Source organism: Atractosteus spatula, chromosome 8 (genome assembly GCF_055471065.1).
Source record: "Atractosteus spatula isolate fAtrSpa1 chromosome 8, fAtrSpa1.hap1, whole genome shotgun sequence".
In the NCBI taxonomy this organism is placed as follows: Eukaryota; Metazoa; Chordata; class Actinopteri; order Semionotiformes; family Lepisosteidae; genus Atractosteus; species Atractosteus spatula.
In genome coordinates, this window is record NC_142713.1 from 39866111 (window position 1) to 39888469 (window position 22359).

Here is a 22359-nt window from a genome sequence, read left to right on the forward strand (position 1 = left end):
AGCTAAAAAACGTCAATCAGATAAGAAGATCAGAGAAGAAGAAAAATTCAGAGCTAAGGTTTAGTGTTAAATATGGGATACAGATGAGAGCTATTGTAAAAACAGAAGGTACTGTATCATTCAAATGTTTCATTGTCATGCAGCACCACTCTTACGCATTTTTATAAATGTATTTTTTTAATCTTTTTGATTCAGAATTATGTAAGATGCAGGTGTGCCTACTGTATATATTTTTTAACCAGCATATAAAGACAATTTCGAAAGCTATTATTTCTAATCTAACAGTTTTTTGCTTATCCAAATTGTGGAGTAACAGTGAAAAATTGGGCAGTCACATGGGTCAACTGAAGAGTTAATGCTCTAAAGATCTGAGGATAAGCTTCTGATCTCCCTTGAAGCTTTGAGCTGTCTGCTCAATTATACTTGGCAAAAGCAGAAGTCTGGCTTTGTGCCTCAGGAGAAAGGACAGAGACTTTGTGAAACAACTTAGGTCACACTACAAAACCAGAAACTACCCATTGCTGACATCATCTCTTGACTGTCTTTTGCTTCATTTTTGTTTAATTCAATTAGTCTGATACAGGCTTTGATTATGCTTTCTTCATTCCATGTAAAACAGAGCGCAGAAATAAAATACCCCCCCAAAAGTGTGAAAGCTGTAGATGACATAAAACCAAAATACTGCAAAAGACCGTGAGGGTTTGCCACCTCCCTTACCCTGGATAACTAGAATTAGATGGATGTGGTTACGGTTAAAACAAGAAATGTGTGCTGCACTAACAGGAATACTCAATGAAGTGTTGCACTGCAGGCCTGCTTTGTGGCTTCTTTGCATTATGTAACACACATTAAAACTACAATTAAATTCTGACAGCCTTCAAGTACAGCATCTCTCACTCACATCTAAAATTATAGCTTTACTAAATGCAAACCATTCTGAAGGAAGAGTAACACCCATTATTCACATTTCATCAAACATTTTCAGTTGACCTTGTTAAGCTGCCACCTCACTTTAAATATTCAATTATTCTCATCCTTTCTGTGTCATACAAGCCACTAGATTGTGGAATTAAAGAAAAACCCACAATATGATCATTCCAAAATCTTTTGTTTGTAAAATTATTTTCATAAAACTACAAACCTGTGTAAGTTTTCTGAACCTTAAATAATTGAGCTTATCTCATTTAAAAGCTCCCTTTAATTCTAGAACAATTCTGTGAATCATTCTCTTGGAGGGTTATAATAGGGTTATAATGCTTGAGCAAACCAGAGTTTCACAGATTTCTAAGTGTAAACTGAAGTTGCCTTACACATATTTTTATTTTGTTCTTTCATTTGGTACGGTTTAATTAGATCCATTGCTGTACTGTAGCTATACAGTACAGTACTTTATTTTTGTCTAATTTAATTTTATCATTATAATCTTTTGTGGTCAATTATAAGCATTAACAGCATCAGCAAATGATAAAATGACCACCCTGACATTTATAAATACTGATAATTTTTAAGTATTTTTTTCATCGTTAAAGAATATCAGTATTCATGAATATCAGGGTGGTCATATTACTATAATTTCTATCTTCTTTGTCAAAGTCCATGTCAAAGTCCATGGATGAACTTTTAACTTTCAAGTTGTTGAAATCCTAATTAATATATTTTAAGAGAAAAAATCCCATTATGGATTAATACATTAATCAAATATTATGATCAAAGTAGTGACATTTCTGGTATAATACTAAAGCCAAAAATTGTTTTAGTATGAGACAGGTTGTTACAGTACTTTCATTTTTTCGCATTGATCATTTTCTGCTTCACAGAGTATCGATTATTTGTTATGAAGACCCCCCGATGAGCGCACACACTGTTCAGCCTGTTAAACATGTGCTCCAACTAGGAGTGTCCCTCCTGGCCTCAGAGCCAGACCTGCACCTGCTTTCCCTGCACTTCTTCCCCTGCCTGCCTGCACCCTGGGCAATTCCAGTGGGCTGAGCACTACCCCACACGTTCGTTTTTCCAGGAGCCCGGGCACAGGAATACAGACTGACACTGATACTGTAAGTCTGATACCCGTGTGGCCCTTTCTTTCAGATTTTTGGCATACAATATCACAACAGGCCAGTTTTGTGCCAACCTGTCTTTCGCCTGAGGTGTAGTGTGCCGGGCACTCCCCCTGGACTGTGAGGCCCTAGCTCTTGGGTCCGTAAAACCTACAGTGTCCACTCCTGTGCCCTGAGAAACATCATTATTATAAAGAATAGGAAGTATCCTTTTACACCACTGCACTATATGCATTTTAGTTAAAGTATACTGTATTATCCTCAATATCTAATATAAGTTCATGCTTTTTGGAAACAACACCTGAATAACTCAATGTTTTGACTTTGTACCGATATAGTATTCACCTAATAGGATATGAAATAGTTAAACAGCACCAAAAACAAAATTGATGTTGTCTAACAGCAGGCTGATTAAGATCCAGAAAACGTGTACTACAATAGAAAAATCTGTTAAACAAATGCTTCATAATAATTGGTGGTTTCAGAAACACCACTAAAGGTAAAAAAGAACTGAAGTACTTGGTGTAGCCTGCATAGCTCTTATACAGTACATGTAAAATTAATGTTGTTTTTGACAACCATCAGCTTTCCATAAAATTACTGACATACAGTAAATACAGCTTTGAACTCTCAGTCCCTTAAATTAGTTATTTCATTGGTGCAATCAAACCACCCTTTGCTAGGAGAAATGAATGTGTTAAAGAATGACAGAAAAGGCATGATTCATAAATTATTAGTTATTGTGTGAGCATATTATTAAATTATTTCTTTAAATACAGGGTGCATATGTTTGTCTGAAATGTTATACAAATAATATACAAAGAGTATATGTAGCATGCAATTATCTTAATTTTGTAACAGAAAATGTAATTAGTCTGTGAGTACGAAACAAAAAAATATCTTTATCACCTGCAATTTTTTAAAGTAAACCACTAACTTTAAAACTGGTACAGTATATTTTGAAAATTATTCAATCATTATCTACAAATTATTTTTTAATTAAGGATCAAACTTTTACAACCTTTATATAACCTAACTGGCATAGTATGAAGACAACACTCGGTTACCCTCTAAAATATACCAGCTGCTCCTCTTCTCACTGCATTAGGAAGGCACATCACAGAGAGACAGAAACAGCGGTGACTGTTGCATGGAAAGCTCAGCCAAGATTTGAAGCACCAATCGCTAGACAAAAGGTTAGATCTTACACTCCGACTGGTGTACTTAACATTTGAACCACTTGAGTCAACAGCATGATTGTAAATTACAAGGGCTGTACGTACTGTACACACAGAAGGTACATTCTTTAATGCTGTGTTGTCTTTAAGGAAGTTACAGCACATCCTTGTGTACTTTTATTCACCTGATTGTAGAACCTTTAATGGTATAATACTAACCTTTAAGATGCCAAAAAATCTAAATCTTGACATAATGGTACTGTTGGTCTATAAAATCACCACCAGGCACAGTGCTCAATGAGAAATTATAGTGCTTGTAACTCTTTGCCATCAATATCTGAAAACAGACAACCAGATGGCACACAAATAATCAAGCATGACCTTGGCAAACACTTGGCACTGTGTAATATTGATCTGCATGCTATAAGATACGATTACAGTGGCCGAGAGAAGCATGTCCTCAATTAAAGTCTCATAGTTTTCTGTAAACCTCTGACACAGCACACATGTACAGTATGTGTGTACAGTAAATATGCACCATTGACCAAAAACATACAGACGTTACCACATATACAGTGTGGTGAGAAAGTAAATACCCCCCATTAAGATTTTAGGATTTAGACATATCTGACCGCCACCTAGTCCAAACAGTAGAAAAAACTAACCTCACTTGACACACACAGATTCTGCATTGCAATTATTTATTAAAAAAACATTGAAACAAATTAAACACTTCTTGTAAGAGCTGATCAGTTTCTCACATTTCCTGAGAGTAACTCTGGCCCACTCATACTTACAGAACTGCTTGAACTCTGTTATGTTTAAGAACTTTGTTGTATGCACAGCTCTCTTTAGCCACAGCATCTCTATGGGGTATATGTCTGGACTCTGACTTGGCCATTCCAAAATCCTTAATTTCTTCCTTTTGAGAAATTGTATCTTGTAATAGATGTGCTTGTGTGTTTTGGATTATTGCTATTGCAAGATCCACTTTCAGTTCAACTTTAGCTGTTGGACAGATGGTCTCACATTTTCCTGTAGAATACGCTGGTATAGTGTGGAATTCATAGTACACTCAATGATAGTAACTTGTCCAGGTCCTGAGACATCAAAGCAAGCCCAAACCATCACCTCCCCGCCACCGTGCTTGATATTATTTGGCATTATGGCCAAAAGACTTCACTTTTGACTCATCTGTGCAGAGCAGATTGCTCCTAAATTCTTCTTTTCAATTCAAGTGCTCTTTTGGAATATTAAGCTGTGCAGCGATGTTCTTCTTGGACAGCAGGAGTTTAATCTTGGCTTTCCTTCCATGAAAGCCATTCTTATTCATTCTATTCCTGGTGGACTCACGAACGCTGACATTTACTATAGCAAGAGAGACCTGCAGATCATTGAGTATAACCTTGGGGTTCTTTGAGACTTCTAGGGATATCATATGATTAGATCTTGGAGAGAATTTAGTAGGACAAGCACTTCTGGATAGAATGGCAATGGTCTTGAGTTCTCTACATTTGTAGATTATCTTTCTTACCATCAAATGATGGAATTAATATTATTTGGAAGTGGATTTGTAACCCTTCCCTAACTGAAAAGCAGGAACATTTCATTCTCTAAGACAAGCACTGAGGCTTTGATGAACGTTTCTGATTTTAAATACACGAATCACTTCTTGATGATCACCTGATCATTTACACATTTTGGTGCACCTGATTTCCAAATACAGTACCCTCATAAAGTAGAACAAAGGGTCTGTTTACTGTTTACACATAGATATTGAATGCTGGCTGATTTATTAATAAAAACAATTACCGGCTAGGGGAAGGTCAATATATCTAAATATGTTAAACCTTAAGGTAGTGTACTTATGTTTTCACCACATGTATTTTGACATCTTTCAGAGACATGTCTTTATCAATAAGTACATACTGTACAAACACACGTAAAGTTGTTGGTATCATCGCAACAGCCATGTAATGTACATAACGGACATCACTTCAGTTATGCACAATTATGTATTCAATATAATTACCCATATTTATTCATATCATTATTTTAAATAGTTTTCTTCCATATCATTACATTACAAGTCTGCATTTTACATTACATGCCAAATCATATCTGTAACTTTCTTCTGTTAAGGAAAAGTAAGAAAGGCTATACTCTGTCAATGGACACAAATCCGAACATTTACTGTACCCTGTGTGTTGGAAATGTTTTAAATAAAGCTTTTTGAAATGTGTGATAGAGATGTGATAGCCAAAGACCATCTGATTGCTGGTCTTGTCATGGAGGACCTCTTTTAAAACATTATGAAATTAAACAACAGGGTCATTGGTGACAATTTAATCTGATTTACGAAGATGCAAACTGAAAACATAAAAAATGTTCTTTGATGGTCAAATAATCATATGAGCACTCTACAGTGTTGTTACCAAATGATACAACTTATCACTTTGGAGAAACAGAATAGTCTTGATTCAGCTTGTTTCTTTTTATTTATTCACCTGATACATCAGAAAGAACCATTTAAAGAAGGATCAATATGCTACTAATGAAGGTTCTTTTATTTTAGGTGCCTTAAAAGGCAACATCCCCAGACAAAAATTGAAAACGTTCTTAGCTTTGGCATATACTGCCATGAAAAGTCACTTGAGATGGGCAGTAGTCATGGCTACAGATGGCTACAGATCCAATCACTTGAGTGAATCACATTTGCAAGAGCAAGGTTTCATTAAGATTTACAATGTACAGAGAATTTCAGTAGCGTGAAATAGATGGCTCTTTTGGTTCTTGCCAGATATGTCTTTCTCTGTTTGTATTTAAAACTTCAGAATTTACTTTTAAAGAAGCAGATTATTAAATATAAAGTGCAAAGCAATGGTACTGTATATGAATACATACAGTACAGTACTGTACATCTGTTCCTTCCTGTATTTTAAAACTGACTCTTATCAAGCTACAGTACATCCAAACGAACTGCCATAGCCAATCCAGTATGAAAATAGTTACAGTATGTGAACAACTAGTCTCCTCAGAGTGCAGTATTGACCTGAGCAAAGTTGTTTTGAAGGGCAGTATAACTATAAAGGGGAATTTACTGTAGGTATCACTTACTCTTCTGAGATACTCCTGACCTATTCCAAAAGATGAGCTGAGGCACCCTGTACCTGTGAATAACAGCTCTTTAGTTCTCTGACTCCCTCAGACCTAAGCAAGGATTTCAACATTTCATTGACTTTTTTTCAGTTGTGATTCTAATGTTGTACCCTTTTTCAAATTTTTGTGGGCTCTTTGGATTTGAGGCTGCCCACTTGCAGTCATTATTGGCGTTTCTACATGTGGGAAATCAGCTGCTGATTTGTCTTGTGAAAACGCCAATATTGTTTTGATCTGTAAATACTGTATATGGAAATTCTCCAGTGTATCTCAGCTAATTTTGCTTCTTTCTATTCTGTTTTCTCACAGTAGCCTCTCATAAGGAAATTTCAGAAAGATCTGAAATTCCTTTCAAAAACATCACTGAAAGAAAAGACTCGCACCTATTCACATGCGAAAGACGACACTTAGAAGGTGTGCTCTGAATGTACAGTATGGATGGTGAATGATTTGAAAACATCATAAATGACTGTATAAACCACTGCAGATAAGAGACTTCTTTTATCAGTTGTTCGGTCTTTAGTTTTTAAAAGTGTAACAATAATACTAATGAATAATTTCATTAAGTGTTTCTCTTGTAAATACCTCTTGTAAATTAGAAGAACAACCATGAAAAGATCATCATCTACTTGTTGATAAAAATGCTATGACATTTAAACAGGAAAAGAAAAAAGGAAAGCAGAATTATACAGACATTAATAGACTCCATTAACTGTTATGAATATATAGTTATTATTTCCAATTGCACTGAAGGGGCTTTATTTGTATCATAATGCTGGTAATCAGGCTTGAGAGACTTAAAAACAGATGGATGTAGTAACCAGATGCCAGTCACCAGCAACAGAAAAACTTAGAAACCTACAGAGGGACACAGGTATTCTCTAAGCTTCAGTACTAGTGGGTTGTCTTTATTATTATTATTTAGAGCACCATGAAATTAGAAAACCTCATTTTATCCTTTCAGTTAGTCACTAGGGGAATAGTAAGTGGTTAGTGTTGAAAAAGCATTTTAATATAAGGGATCATTACTATCATTCTGTTGCTTTTTCTTACCTTCTTTTGTCTTAATGGGCAGTACTATATCAATGCAATCTGAGACAATTAATCCATCCTACACACAACAAGTTTGTATTGCTTTTTAAGTGCTGTCATAACCTCATACCCAAATCTCCAAACTCTAAACCATTTTGAAAAGTTGGCAGGCCACACAAATAGCAATCAACATTTGCATACAACTGTGTCTGAGCAACAGTAACTCAGGAACAGTTTTTTTATCCAGCATTGCTTTGTAAAGTAAAATGTAACACATCTAAATAACTGTTTCAAAAAGCTAAGGGACATTTAAAGTAGCACAGAAAAATACCAGACTATGCTGGTTTGTTTACTAATACACTGGAATAGGTTTGAAACCACAAACCTGGTGGAATCTGATTAAGTTTAAAGATTGAATGGCCATGTCTGTCACAGTGTACTTAATTATACTGCTTTCAAGATTTAAATGTAAAATTACAAAGGCAGTTGCAGCTAAGCTGCCCTGAAAGTGCCTTCCCCAGTTACCTGTGTCCATTTTGCCATCTTGTGCTGCTGGCCCTTCAGGTATGACACTTTTCACCTGCAGAAACTCATCAGGCTCGTCCCCACCTATTATAGTGAAGCCAAATCCCATGTTGCTCTTCTTCAATGCCGTAGACAGGAAGGTTCCCTTCAGCTGTGTGGCATCCCGAGTAAAGAGTGGCTTTTCTGTGAAGGTTCATAAAGTGGAAAAAAAAAGTGAGAGACGTACATAACAATAGCACACAAAAGATATGGGAAGAGGGTGTTTAATGTCCGCCACAGAAAATAAAAATTAGATTTCACTGAAATGCAGAAAAGCTTTTAACCTATAAAATTAAAGCATGGTACTACTTAAGTATAAAACCAACCATCCACAATTCAATATTATAGAACAACATAATAACATAGCCAGCTGTACGCAGGAAATGTAGATACAAACAAATTTAGGGCAGGCTTACCATTCTTTTGCTCCAGGCTAATGTTTTACTCAAAAAAGTATTTTTTCTTAATATTGGCTCTTTTTATCAAGAGTTGTTTAATTCTAGTTTTGAATCATGAATACATTTTTGGTTTATCTATCTGACTTGACTTGTCACTTTGGAGCAAAATCTTAGTATGGCTGACCCACAGGTTTTACTTTGTCAATTTTGAGGGAAAAAGCGAGGCTTTGTGATATCTAACAATCCGGAGCCTTACGTACTGTATGCCTTTATGAGCAGGTACATTCTACAGATTCATACACAGGAGAGGTACTGTACATAGATTCCATTGTGGTCTCTTCACAATAAAATAAAAATGTCCTGTGATGTCTGAGAATTGAATATATATAGGAAATTTAAAAGCAGAAAATCATGTAATTCTCAGTCTCAAAATGAAACACAGATCAATTTTATTCTCAATCTTTTAGTATTCAGTATTAAATAATTGTGAATTTTTAAATAGTTGCCTTTGGTACATGGTCTTAATTTATTATGTATGAATTCAGAACTTAATTCATATTTGGGAACTTTTCAGCTTTATTTTTAGAGCACAAGCAGCATCGAAGGCTGTCAGATATCTCAGATTTGTGATTGCAACAGAAACAACTAAAGCTAAGGAGTGAGCATGCGTAACTGACACAGCAGGCAAAAACCAGGGGCTGGGCACTGCACTTCCTGTGCCCTACTTAGAGAGGGAACAGAACAGCAGGAAAAAAAACTTCAAAACGGCTAAGGAAAAAGCAATTTCAAAGTGCTGGTGATGTACTTATCCCTTTATTTTACAAGAGTGCATCTTTGCTGAGAAGCTGCACTGTGACGTACCATGCAGCCTGTACAATCCAGCACTGCCGCTTGGAAACTGGGACAGGTCACTCATACTGCGGGAGCGCTCGGGTGCAGGGCCGAAGTGAGCAAGTTTAGGCCTAGGTAATGTTGATGAGGAGCCCTCTACTGTTACAAAGGAGAAAAACCCTCATTCGTAGGCTCCAATCTCATGCACATTCCCCCACTGAATACTGATGTCCTTACAGGTTAGTTCAATCAAAAAGCATTCATCTTTCCTCTTTCAGTGTACTCATATGCTTTCACAGCATGATGATTGATGCTTTAATTAAAGCCTGTTTGCTCTCTGCATTATCAATGAAACACAGAAAAAGTGTACAAAGATTTTGAAAGACAAGCACAAGAGTAAATTTAAGTTATCTATAACTGGCTTCATTACAGAAAAGTATGAAGACTTTGTTCCATTGCGCGCCATTACCGTCACACCTGATATCACCTTTGAGAGGAGCAAGAAGCTAAATGATTACCTCGGAAGACTTGGACAGCCTGCAAAGGCTGTGAGGAGAGATCTTGGTTTGGCATTTGCTGCTGCTGTAGTCTTCTCTTCGCTTCAAGAACAGGGTTTTCAAACTGGGTCCTTCTGTTTATGTGACTGGGAGTGAAATTAAAAAAAAAATTAACAAACAGCATTAAAATGGACATTTAACATTTTATGTAAATGCTGTTTTTTTTAAGTAATGAATTCAGATTATTTTGCTTGTCTTTTTTTTAAACACTACGGTTGCCTGCTAGGCACTGAAAGGCACAGTACAGTGTCAAACAAACATACAGTAATTCAGTAAGCAGCAAAAATTCCAGAAATGACTGCTGAATTTTCCGTTTGTTTTTTTCAGGATGTTTCAGAGTTATTAAATCAAGCCAATTTGAAACAGACAGTTATTCAATTCCAAGAAATCTAACAGCACTAAATTCAACATTTGCCCAAAATAGCAAACAGAGAAAGAGATAGTTCCAGTAATAAATAATTTCAAATTAATATAAAAAGTATTTAGATAACCAAAATATTATCTAATAGCATAAATCTTTGGTACTTAAAATATATTTTAATGTACATAACTGAGAATTATAATCAGTTTTAAAATGAAACTGCTACATTTTAACATATTTCCTGTTATTGCTGGTGGTTTATGTTAAATCATTAAACATCAAGTTAATTTCCAGGACTTACATATCTTCAAAAGCAATTAGCAAACTGATCAGAATGTTAACTTGGCTTATGAAACTAAATGATTAGCTGATTATGTCAAAGACAGCTTTTAGATGGAAATGATAACTGGATTGTTATGGGATAAAACGGAGTCTAAATGCTCAATCTTTCATACTGTATTCTCCTAATATGCAAATTTACACAAAAAAATAAAACAGCTGAGTGAGCAATGTACTTAAGTTTTTTTAAAGTTAAGATATATTATTAAAAACCTACTCAGTCAACTTTTGATTGTTTTTAATTTTGTGGGGGGAGGGAAAGAAAGGTAATCTGAGAATTTAGGCAGCCTGTAATCATGAGATATACTGTATGGTGCAATAATATTTATAGATTTGTATTCATTTTTCATCTTCAAGTTCACATTTATGTGTTCACATGTTTGAATCCTGCAACAACAGGTATCAGAGGCATTTGATAAATTCCAGTTTAAGCTTCGTGTTTGGCGAGGTTACTGGGAAAGGAGTCTCTTTTAGTTCTTGTGCCATAAATTTGAACATTTAATAAGGAGCACCCAGAGACTGGCTCTTGGATTGACATTAACTCCAACTGCTTAGTCTTTAATATTTTTTAACTTCGTTTAGACCAAGCATGCTACTAAAAATATAGAAGCTGAAATGAACCTTTCAGCACCATAAAGGGTTTTTTCTGCAAATATTTTACATTTGTAAATTAAAAAAGGGCTTATTTGTTTTTCTTCCAAAGGCTCTTTTTTCACTGTTTACTTATTTTTGTTAAAAATGAACACTTATCTTAAGTTTTCATAGACCATTCTTGTTAATTTAAACCCTCTAAAATTAAATATTCCTATGCTACTAAGTTCTACCATTTTATTACTGCAGATTTTGCAACATTTCCAATGTATCTGATATGATGCGCATATCATATTACTCATTTGCTTATTTTCATTCTTTAGTCTTGGTAGTATTCACTGTGTCAATCTCTTGTGACAGTAAATTATTAAAGCTCTATTCCTATGCTAGTAAGCCAAAAGCCACTTATGAACTGATAAACAGCCAAACCACAATACACAGAGCTTCTAAAAAAGTTAATTCAAATACACACACACATTCAATTTCAACTTATTTATACCAAAGCAATATATTTTAACTGGTTTAGTTCCAGCAATTTTAAGTTTTCCTGACACTTCGATTTTCACGCTAGGACTAAATGGGAGTTCCACAGCTTAAGATTAGTTTTTCCTACACGAGTTTGCATTTGCTAGGCTTTCTATCTCCTGAAAATACTGCAGGGTTTCTCGTATGGGACTAATAATATAAATGATCTGAAAACAAAATACAATGCATTAAATATTCAGATAGTATATGATATGGTCAGAGATAGATTCTGAAAAGATCCAATGTATTTCTGGATGCTACAGTACATGTCTGAACTATTGCTTTCCTAATAAGGATTTAACTGATAGCATTAATCTGGAAACCTAGCCACAATTCAATGTATAATTGCGTTGTCTGTAACACATGCATTGCTTTGCTGATAAACCAACTGGTCTAATCAAGGGGGACTTCTCATCTCTACAGCTCAGCCAAGACTACTCTCTGGGCAGGGCTCAAAGTAACAAGTAAAGTTCCCTGGACATGTTGGAACTAAAGGCACCTCGATAAGCATTAACGTAACTCTGTACATTAATGAAGAAAAATGGCAAAAAAGGAAAGAAAAAGACCATTTGGTTGAATCATCAGGAGCAATTAGTTTGCACACACTCCAAATAGAAAGACATTCTGAGAACATCTGTTTCTGGGTATTAGTGCACATCCACCAAAAAACTGGCAATTAATAAAAGCTGCAAAAACTTACTCAACGTAATAACTGCCGTAAATTGGGTCATCAATTTTCTCCCAGCCATATGGAAGTTCTGAAAAAATACAGCAAAAATGGCATTATTTAGACTGCCTTAGACAAGAAAAGTACTGTATTCACTTTTTTATGTGAAGCTCTTTATAATAATAAGCTCAAGACTCTCAGCTCCTTTGCTAGTTAGAGGAAGTAGTAACTTGCCAATGCCAATGACAAGACATATTTTTGTTGATGCGTTTTTTCTCCCCAACGATGGGAACAGCTTGTTGTTTCAGGATTGATTTTGTTTTATGTGAGCATAGATTTAAAGTAAGTGACAACAAAAAGAGAACAAAAAGCAAAAAATGTCTATTTTTATCCAATGACATTATCAGTGTTACATATTTTCAGTTCTGTTGAGAAGAAAAGAAAAACATATTTTAGGTGGCTTTTATGTTTTTTTTTTACTTGAAGAAACTCATTCCTTATTTTAACGCCTCCTCTCTTCAGCCTTATGGCAAATGTAAAAATATATACAAATCTAATTAAAAGAAAACAAATGTTTCCGAGCAGAACAGTTCCTATTCTGCACTTAACTATTCAAGTTGAAATAGCTCTTGATCACAGAAAAGGATGTAAGCACATCTGGAGTTAAAGCACAGACATTAATTACGTTGACCCTCATCCTTCATCCCCTTCTTTCCTTTGAAAGCTTTGTCAGGTATAGGATGAGGGTGGGTAGTTATTTTCATGTGTTGGAGATGTAACAGTTGTTTTGTTTTTCAGTCTCTATTAAATAAAAATACTTTTTGTTTTTTGAATTAGAGTTTAATCTAATTATGTAATTAGTCGTTGTTACTCCGACAGTAAACTTCGAAGGTGTTTCTGCATGTTTCAAACTTGCAGACTCCCAAATACCTCCTTAAAGAAACTTGTGCTCTGTTGTATGCAGATAAAAATTGAATTCTTTTTTTCAGGTTAGGGCCTTCTGAAGCCCCAAATGCACTTTTTCATAAGCTGTTCAACTTTGCATAATACATACTGTATGCTGTACCAAAACTAACACAATGTAAAAATAATATGTTTATATGTGTAAACCAGCTTCTGGTTTCTTCTTTTGCCACTTTTATACACATTTACAGTTGGATTCAATACTTCACAGCACATAAAAATAAAATTTATCAGGGTCTTGTTGTAGCTGGGGAACCCAACACATATCTTTTTATCCTTGTTGAGATTAGCATTTATGATGTATTTTCTATAAACAGCCCTACTCCAAAAATGAAACTTGTAGCAGTGTTTTATGAAGGGTAATAATTCTCATAACATTACACTGCTTACTCTCATTAAAAAAAAAGATTATTGACCATTTATTTATTTGACCTGTCTTATGTGCTTGCTCATTAGAAATTATCCCCTATTTTTACAAACAATGAAATGCTAAATTAACAGTACCAAAAGAACACAACACAACAACAACAATAATCTTTTAGCACATTACCTTTCAATTTATTATTAAAATATAATTTAATATTAAAATAGAAATATAAAAATAAGAACGAAATATTTCCTACATTTAAACTTTACGTGTAATGGTTTTGCTGTCTTTTTACCTACAGTATAAGCTTATTATTTTACATAGCTCTCAAACAAATCTTTCCACAAAGCCTCATTTTATACATCAGTTACTGTAATCAAAACTACTATCAATCAGGATTGATACAGTAATCCCTCTCGTATTTCTACCGTTCTTATCCACGATATAAAAATATAATTGATTTTGGGGATCTTGTGATGAGTGTCCCTCACGAGCTGAAAAATGTCATATCCTGACTTAACCATGAATGCAAAAAAATTTTAAAAATAAACTAAGCATATTACAACAGGGAGAAAATATAAACTTTTCAATGTTATTTTTTTTTCTTTTTTAAAAACTTCAACCACTAGGTATACAATTTCTTCCATCTCTGCAGAACACATCGTGATGTAATATCGCCATTCAATGATACTATCACATACGATACTTGGTCACTGCAGTGTTGAAGCTGCTGGCAGTATATGACTGCAAACAAGAACTGATGGTGCTTAAGTGTATCTCTTTGCTGAGCCATGCTTTACAAGTCTGGGATCAAAGTTTGACTTCAGACAGCCATCAACTGCTCAATGCATTCTCACTCAGGTTCATTTTTAGTACCTTCATTAAATATTAAAGAAGCACTCTCAAGTTTCTTCCATTCTAGAAACCCCAAAAAAGAGAACATCAGCACGCTTCCTTTTTGTTCTGTATGACACTATATATAAATCCATTTTGTTAAATGCTTAACAATTTTGTCATTAACATAATAACATTTACATTAACAACAGACCAGACCAAAATATAAAATTTGGAAAAGGACACAATGTACAGTATACAAAGGCACTATAGAAATAACGATATTTAGTATTTAAGCTTCAGTACATATTTGTGATAGGACCTCTTCAATGTCAATAATTTATGAGAAGGTTAACCATTGTAACATTTTGTATGACATCAAGGATTAAGACCCAGTATCATCCTTGTTTGTAGACTTCATTATACTGTACATGCTGCTTCTCAAGGAGGTTTAAAAAGATCCCTTGAGAATTTCATAAGACTTTTAAACAACAATAACCTGACAATTTATGAATATAGTTATGAAGAAAAATGAGTTTCTTTGAATTAATTAGAATCCCTGCAGTAATTAAGAAGGAAACAAACACACGTTTTTTTTTCTTGTTTGTATCATAGTTTAAATACTTGTTAGTTTTCTGATTCTTAGTGGACTCAGTATAACATATATTAATATCACACTGAAAACTACAATTTGTTTTAAATTATTCAGACCCTTGCACAGTTTTCACATTTTGTTGTTTTAAAGTTACATGCCATACATACCATTTTCTGTGGGAAACCAAAATGTTTTTAGGTGCACAACATTATTTTAATGTGTCCCACAATTGGTTGTACAGTAAGGTGCCTCAGTTATGCAGTAAATTTTAAGATTCTACAATGAAAACCGAGGAGCTTTCAAAACAATTCAGGGATAAAGGGTTACAAACATTTCTAAGACCCCTTGTATCTCTCTGAGTATAATGAATTTGATCATTTAGAAGTGAAATAGTTCAGGCTGTCCCTCCAAAGTGAGCACCTGGAAAAGGAAGAAATGGCTTAGAGATGCCATGACCATTTGTCTAATAGTCATTTTGAATAACAGAGTTCAATTGCTGAGATGGGATGAAATGTACTTGAGACAATATCACAGTCACTCCACAAAGCTGCCTGGCCTATATGACATAGCGGAAATATCTCAAATCCCACAGAGAGTTTGCAACAAAGCATTTAGGTGATACTGTAAAGGCGTAGCAAAAGGTTTTTTTGGTTAAAAGACAAAAGTGGAAATTTTTCATCTAAATATAAAGGTACAGTATATTTGAAGCCTCAAAGCACAAGGCCAAATCTACACTGGAGTGGCTTAAGAACACGACAGAGAATGTCCTTGAGTGGTCCAGTCAAAGTCCTGACTGAATCCTACTGAGAGTTTGTGGAAAGGCTGCTGTGATCAAGTCCAGGAAGCCCCCCTAGGAATGGAAAGTCAATTCTGGCTTCCACATACGACAGTAGATTCTCTTCAACACACTATCAGTTATTGAAGTGCATGCATTACCTCAATTTATTTGACTTTAAATGGAAGTATTTTAGATTTTAGTACGTTGCCTGTGAGAACAAGACATTAATGTTCAAATCATGGCTTCACAGTAGGTAATTCATAAACACAGTAATATTTCACGGTAATTCATAAATAGAAAGTATAAAACATTTCTAAAAGCACATACTGTAGGGATGTATTCAATTTGAAATACATTTTTTTCTACAGATTTTTCCTTGGCCTTGGCCTTATTTTGCTCTCATGGTGAGTGTTACTTCAGAAAGCTTTTGATCAAACAGAGTGAAAATGAATGCTAATTGAAGGAAAAAAGGAAAGCAATCTGACAGTGCCATGTTAGATTTACAGTACAGAGTTAACACAGGATAGATTAAATAATTTAAAGTGTTTGCACTGTGTAATATTTTTTAAAATATCCATCCATCTTCTAACCACTGTATCCACTACAGGGTCATGGGGGAGTTGGAGCCTCTCCTAGCAAGCAACGGGAGTAAGGCAGGATACACCCTGGACGAGATGCCAGTGCATCGCAGGGCACACACGTCCACACTAGGGACAATTTTTACAGAAGCCAAGTAACCTACCAGTATGTCTTTTGACTGTGGAAGGAAACTGGAGCACCAGGAGGAAACCCACGCAAACACAGAGAGAACATAGAAACAATACACAGATAACATCCCAGAAATTGAACTCTGAGCCCCAGTGCTGCAAGGCAACAATATTAACCACTGTTGCACCGTACCCTAGTGTATGTTAGATATGTCAAATCAAAACTATAAATGTATGCATGTAACTCAGAAATGGTGGTACTGGAAATTATACTAAAAATTATAAACCTCAAAATTCATGAGTGATGCATTTCCTTTTTCGCTCATGTTTGTGCTCAATTTTAAGTGACCACTTTTTCCATATTTGTGGACCAAATTTGTTAATTTGAGGGCGAAATTTGTTAACAGTAGAACACATCTTTATCTCACAGATCTACTTGACCCTTCCTGCATTGGTCTTTGTTGTAAAGACATAACAGTAGTAAGAATGTGCTTTCATCAGTTTTCTTCATTAAAAGTGTTAGATGTGGACTGTGTTTAGACCTGTTATCAGAGCAATGCTTGTATGTGAGTACTGTGCTGCAAAATGAACAAAACGTTAAATAAACAAGGTCCCGTAAGTTATCACTGTCTTAGTTTCTTGTGTCTCACTGAAAATGACAAAAGAAATGAGAAGAAAATTAGAGGAGCATGAGGAGCAAAGTGAGTTGGTTGAGTGAGAAGGTAGTGGGTACACTTAATTTACTTTAATGTCTGTAATTACTGTGCTGTAATAAACTTTATTACAGTACAACAGTGCTCCATTCACAACAGTAATAAATACTAGATGTCAAAAGGAAAGAAAATGTTCTTTACTAAGAATAAAAACAAACTCTAAGACAGGGTCAGCTATAATATCATAACAATGATCTAATTTCTTTCATGTTATTTTTGCAATAATGTGAATTATGGGGAATAACAATGCTTTTTTAAGTTTACAGTATTCATTTTCATTCCAAATTACTGCCAATAAATACCGACACTTTTTCTAAAACTGTTTACAGTTATAACACAAATATTACAATGGATATGTTTGTTTCACAAGCCACAGAACCATGTCCTATTTAGCCGTAACGTGCAGTACTAAGTCCTACATTTGTGAATTCACCGTTTGAAGAGACTTCAAGGTACCTACTGTAATCCTTGCAAATACCAAAGTTAACTCTATTGTGGTCTATTAAATATATACATTTGACTATTACTTGCTCCCTTCCCCATTTCCAAAATTAAGTGGGCAAATTGTACAGTCAAGAGTGCCCTGTTTTGGGGATTCTCCCAGCATCAGCAAGCTACTGGCAAAGCAACACTAGGGGAAGAGTCAGCCAGGACTGTCTTGACTCTTAGTGATACAATAACCCCTCTTGGAATGCCATTCTGTGTAACTGGAAGTTCATGGTCATGAGGGATGGACCTTTCCCCCAGTGTTCACTAAATCCCAGTACTTCACTGTGATGTTTGTAGCTCATTAAAAGATGAATGGCATTGTGGATGGGTGAGTGGATCAAAGAAGCCTGCTTGCACTTTCTCTTTCTCTACATGTGTGTATAGTGGTTGAAGCTGAGAGCCTAGATGTGATAACACAATTGGCGATTCTGTATTGGTTGGGCATTTGCCAAAAAATCTGTATTTAAAAAAAAGAAATCTTAAAAATTGTTAGCTTTTAGTGTTTAATGGCTACAGAAAGATTCTTTGTAATCATGTATTGTTAACCTTTAAAGAAAGACCATGTGAAACTAAAATGCTGTGTAATCTTTATTTCACAAGGTCACTTTTAATCCCATAACTTTCAATCTCAATCTTTCAGGAGACCTTTCTGTTGTTGCAAAAAAAATAGAATAGTATTCAGCAACAACAAACTGGTGGAAATGAATCCCTTGGAAAATGTGTACAATCTGTAATTTGAGATGAATCAATCAATCATTATCTTGTCACTAACTTGTCTCTCACATTTACAGCAGATAAGATCTCCTCTTTAACAGTTCACTTAAAATTAAATAAAAGATAAAAAGGTTAAGAATTTCCACTAGGAAAACATACTTCAATTAATTTCACTAAACACTCATTCATCCCAGAAAGTGGTATTTAACTTGTTCTGGAAATTTTAAGACATGGTGACTAAGATCGCAAGTCTTTAGATAACTACTTATATAACGCATACTTCAGATCCTGGATTAAATCAAAGTGCCACTGGTGCACTGGTCACTAAGGATAAACCCAGTTCATAATGCAGGGAATTTATTTGACAGGTGATTCTTTCTTGTATCTGGTGGACAATTTTTGTAAATAGCAATGGTCACATCCAAATTCTGTCTCCGTGCAGGCTAAGGCCTTTCCATTACTTTTACAGTTAATATATGATTTTATGACATAAACCAGGATCTTCAGATGCAAAGCATCATTTATCACAAACTTTCATGAGAAAAGAAACCCATTGCTTCAAAGAAGAACACTGCTTAAACTGCTTAAATTAAGACCACAGCACTAATCATGTCTCTAAAAACAAAAGAAAAACTACTTGAATTTCAGAAAAATGAGACTTAAATATAAATCTCGCCAACTACTGTTCTGTCTGCTATGAAGTCATAAAATGAGTTTTAGATTGGCATAGGAAAGTACTTAAAATTCTAAAAGAAATGTGCTGCTTTCTATCATTCTTAAGCCTAGAAAAATATTTTACAAGATTAGCATCGAGAAGAGGTTTATTTTTGCTATGAGCCATCTTAAATTGCAGGCGCTACACTGATCTCAAAGTAAGACTGTTGCCATGACAACTTCAAGAAGACGACACTTGCTCAAACTGAAAGCTTATAAAGCTTATAAAGAGCCACTCCTTCTAACAATGAGATTTTCCTGTAGTAAAACATCAATGTGTGCTTTACTCTAATGATTTTTCTTTACTTTTATAAATTAAACTCTTTTACACCCCAATATTTAAGTAAGTAGAAGTCACGTTTTATAGCTAGAGTTTGCTTACAATATAGTGTCTTTTACTTGTGTCCATCAAAATCTGTTAATTTAATGCAGTAATTCAAGCATGAGCCAGACTAATTAACATTTGCACAATAGCTCACTTGTTTGTCTATATTCTTGCAGCTTTTGCAGCAAAATCATACAATACATGCAATAGGCCACATTACTACAGTATAGTAGACTTACAGCATCACTAAAATTGATGACTAAATAGCAGGATCCATGTCATTCAAGATATTTATTTTATATTGACCAGACACTATGCAGACATAAAGTATATGCATATTTTTAATAATAGTATAGCACTGTTGAAGAGGTGTTTTTTTAGACATGCAGTTGTGGAATGGTTTTTTCATAAAAAAGGTAAAAAGAACTACTATAATAGAGTATAAAATATGCCAAATCTGACAAATCTCTTCTGAACCTCTGAAGTGTTTTAAATGACTAAATTAGTGCTGTATCCAAAAAAACATTTTCCATTTGTTAGACAAATCACTATACAAATGCAATGCATACCAAATTAACCCTGATAAGTAAAGCAGAGATTATACAATAGTTTAATTGTTTTCATTTTCTTGTAAGGTCTGCAATGATCAAACAAATGTTACTAGTATGCTCAAGAACATGAATAAAACAGTTATTGTATTTGTAGAACCTACTGTACAAAAATGCAGATGCAAAACTGTGCTCATATAAGACTCACTCCTGTATTATTCAGCTGATGTACTTAATTTGCATGGCACGTGCTGTTCAGCATTACAGTTTCTCCCTGTAGTCTTTCTTTCCTTCCCTTTTTACACCAGAACGAGTACCATAGAAGATTGACTTTCATGTATCATGTTAAACTCTCCCAACTTCTGTTCCACTATATTTTCTCACTTTTCTTCCTGGTCTTCTAGGCAAACAATATCAATAACTTTTTTGTACATAGGGGCTTCTGCAATCTCAGCTCTCTATTTTCTAATCACTAATCAGTCCTCATATTTTGTGAAGTCTTTATTATATATCCTTATAAATATTATTGTAGGATAACATTAAGATGATACAAACATTTCAAGTGAAATTACCAACAGTAAAATTATTAAATATTTTACTAAATGCACTGATATTAATGAAAGAGCTGTAATAGCAGACATTGCATAGGGAAAAGCATAAAACATCTCAGATAATGGATTTCTCCTAGCTGGTATAGTACATAATGCAGTGTTGTCCTGCATTAAGTAAAAAAAAACAACTTTGTTTTCTGTTACTACATATCATATTCTGTTACTACTGTCATATTTCTTACAGGAATGTTTCCAGTTGAAAGAAAAATCCATGTACAGTATAGGGAAGTGTAACACGTTCCAGGTGGATGCTGCACATTGGTGGTGGTGGTGGAAGAGAGTCCCCATTACCTGTAAAGTGCTTTGAGTGGAGTGTCCAGAAAAAGAGTTATATAAGTGTAAGCAATTTATTTTTTTATTATTATTATTATTATTATTATTAAACTCAAAATGTCTAATTTCTGCAGAAGTCATCAGGAGTAACTTGAGTCATAGAAATGCAGACAGTATTAGTATACTGTACATACTACTAAAGACCTTAAAACTATTATTTGCATGATACAGGGCCCAGAATAATGAATTGGGAAGCAACAATTGTAGGGTCAAGGCCTAATATTGCACTTAGAATTATGTTTTATTTATTATGTTTTATTTTACTGTGCTGTTTTTACCAAGTAGCTCGGTGCCTTTCTGTGTAAAGCCATAGAAATCAGATCCCTCTGATAAGAGACAATCATAAAGCTGCAGTTGAATAGTCTAATGATACTGTACATAGTGCAGATGGACTCCATCAAGTCTATTTTCTTCCCAAAACTATGGGTTCAAGGTCACTATCCATCACCCAGAGGAAGGTCCACCAATGAGGAACCTGCAAGGTGGGTACAAGAACTAATCCTGATAGAATGTCAGCCAATCACCAACTTGTGCTATCGTACCTTAAAAGCAAGAACCCAACTCTTTTTTTACTTTTCTATCTATGTGACTGCACGAAGTCCGAGTCAGTACTTACACTTTTCTCCAAGATGCCAGGCCGAGAAAATGAAACAGTAAAGTAAGAAATCAGTTATTCCTTCTACGGCAGTAGAAATCTTGTATTTGTAAATCCACTGTTATATACGCCTGATCAACAAAATAAGACAGTTGAGTTGGACTCTTGAATATCCATGTATGTTGAACATATATCCAAGTATATTCATAACCAAGCTTCAACCGGGGCGAACTGAGTTTTCCCCACCCTTCTACCGTGCGGCCAAATCCCAAGGAGACAAACTGCACACGCTGTTTTTGTTATTAAAGACCGAAGTTAAGCCACACTAACTTTGGTAGAGCTGCCTGAGGGCCAACACAAGCCGCAGAGCTGCGTTGAGCTGTGACACCTGAAGAAGGCTCCACAGTTAAAACACCTTCAACTGCTCCTCTGCAGCCTAAGCCTGCTGATGCAGCAACCTCCTTGAAAATAATTATGTTTGATTGGTTCCTAAAAGTTGTCAAGCACTCTTGCAATTTACCATTAAAATATCTGATGACTACAGTAAATTAACACACATCACCTACACAATTAACATGCAAATAAAGTATGAACAGGATGACCAGGGAAACAATGTAAAAGTCACAAAGTAAATGAAACTACTTACCTAAATACACCTCTACCCCCCACCAAAAGACACATGCAAGAGGAAAAATCTCATTTGCTTGTCAAATAAATATTTGGTGGTAAAACAATTTTTAGGAAGATTTTTAAGAGTTCCTGAGAATATCTAAATTGTTACTTGTGATATTATTAAAACACAAATCCAAATCCC

At 34.9% G+C, this 22359-nt stretch overlaps 1 protein-coding gene across 1 annotated transcript in view; it reads right to left on the reverse strand.

Annotated features, from left to right (window-relative positions):
* The window catches only part of LOC148829612 (membrane-associated guanylate kinase, WW and PDZ domain-containing protein 2-like), a 388779-nt gene that overhangs the window by 85389 nt on the left and 281031 nt on the right, over positions 1-22359 (reverse strand). Inside the window, exons 7-9 of the mRNA XM_088923166.1 lie at positions 12293-12350; positions 9738-9862; positions 7952-8134 (exon numbers count right to left, since the gene is read on the reverse strand). Of these exons, the coding sequence (XP_088779292.1) occupies positions 7952-8134; positions 9738-9862; positions 12293-12350 (366 nt within the window). The remainder of the gene's footprint in view (positions 1-7951; positions 8135-9737; positions 9863-12292; positions 12351-22359) is intronic.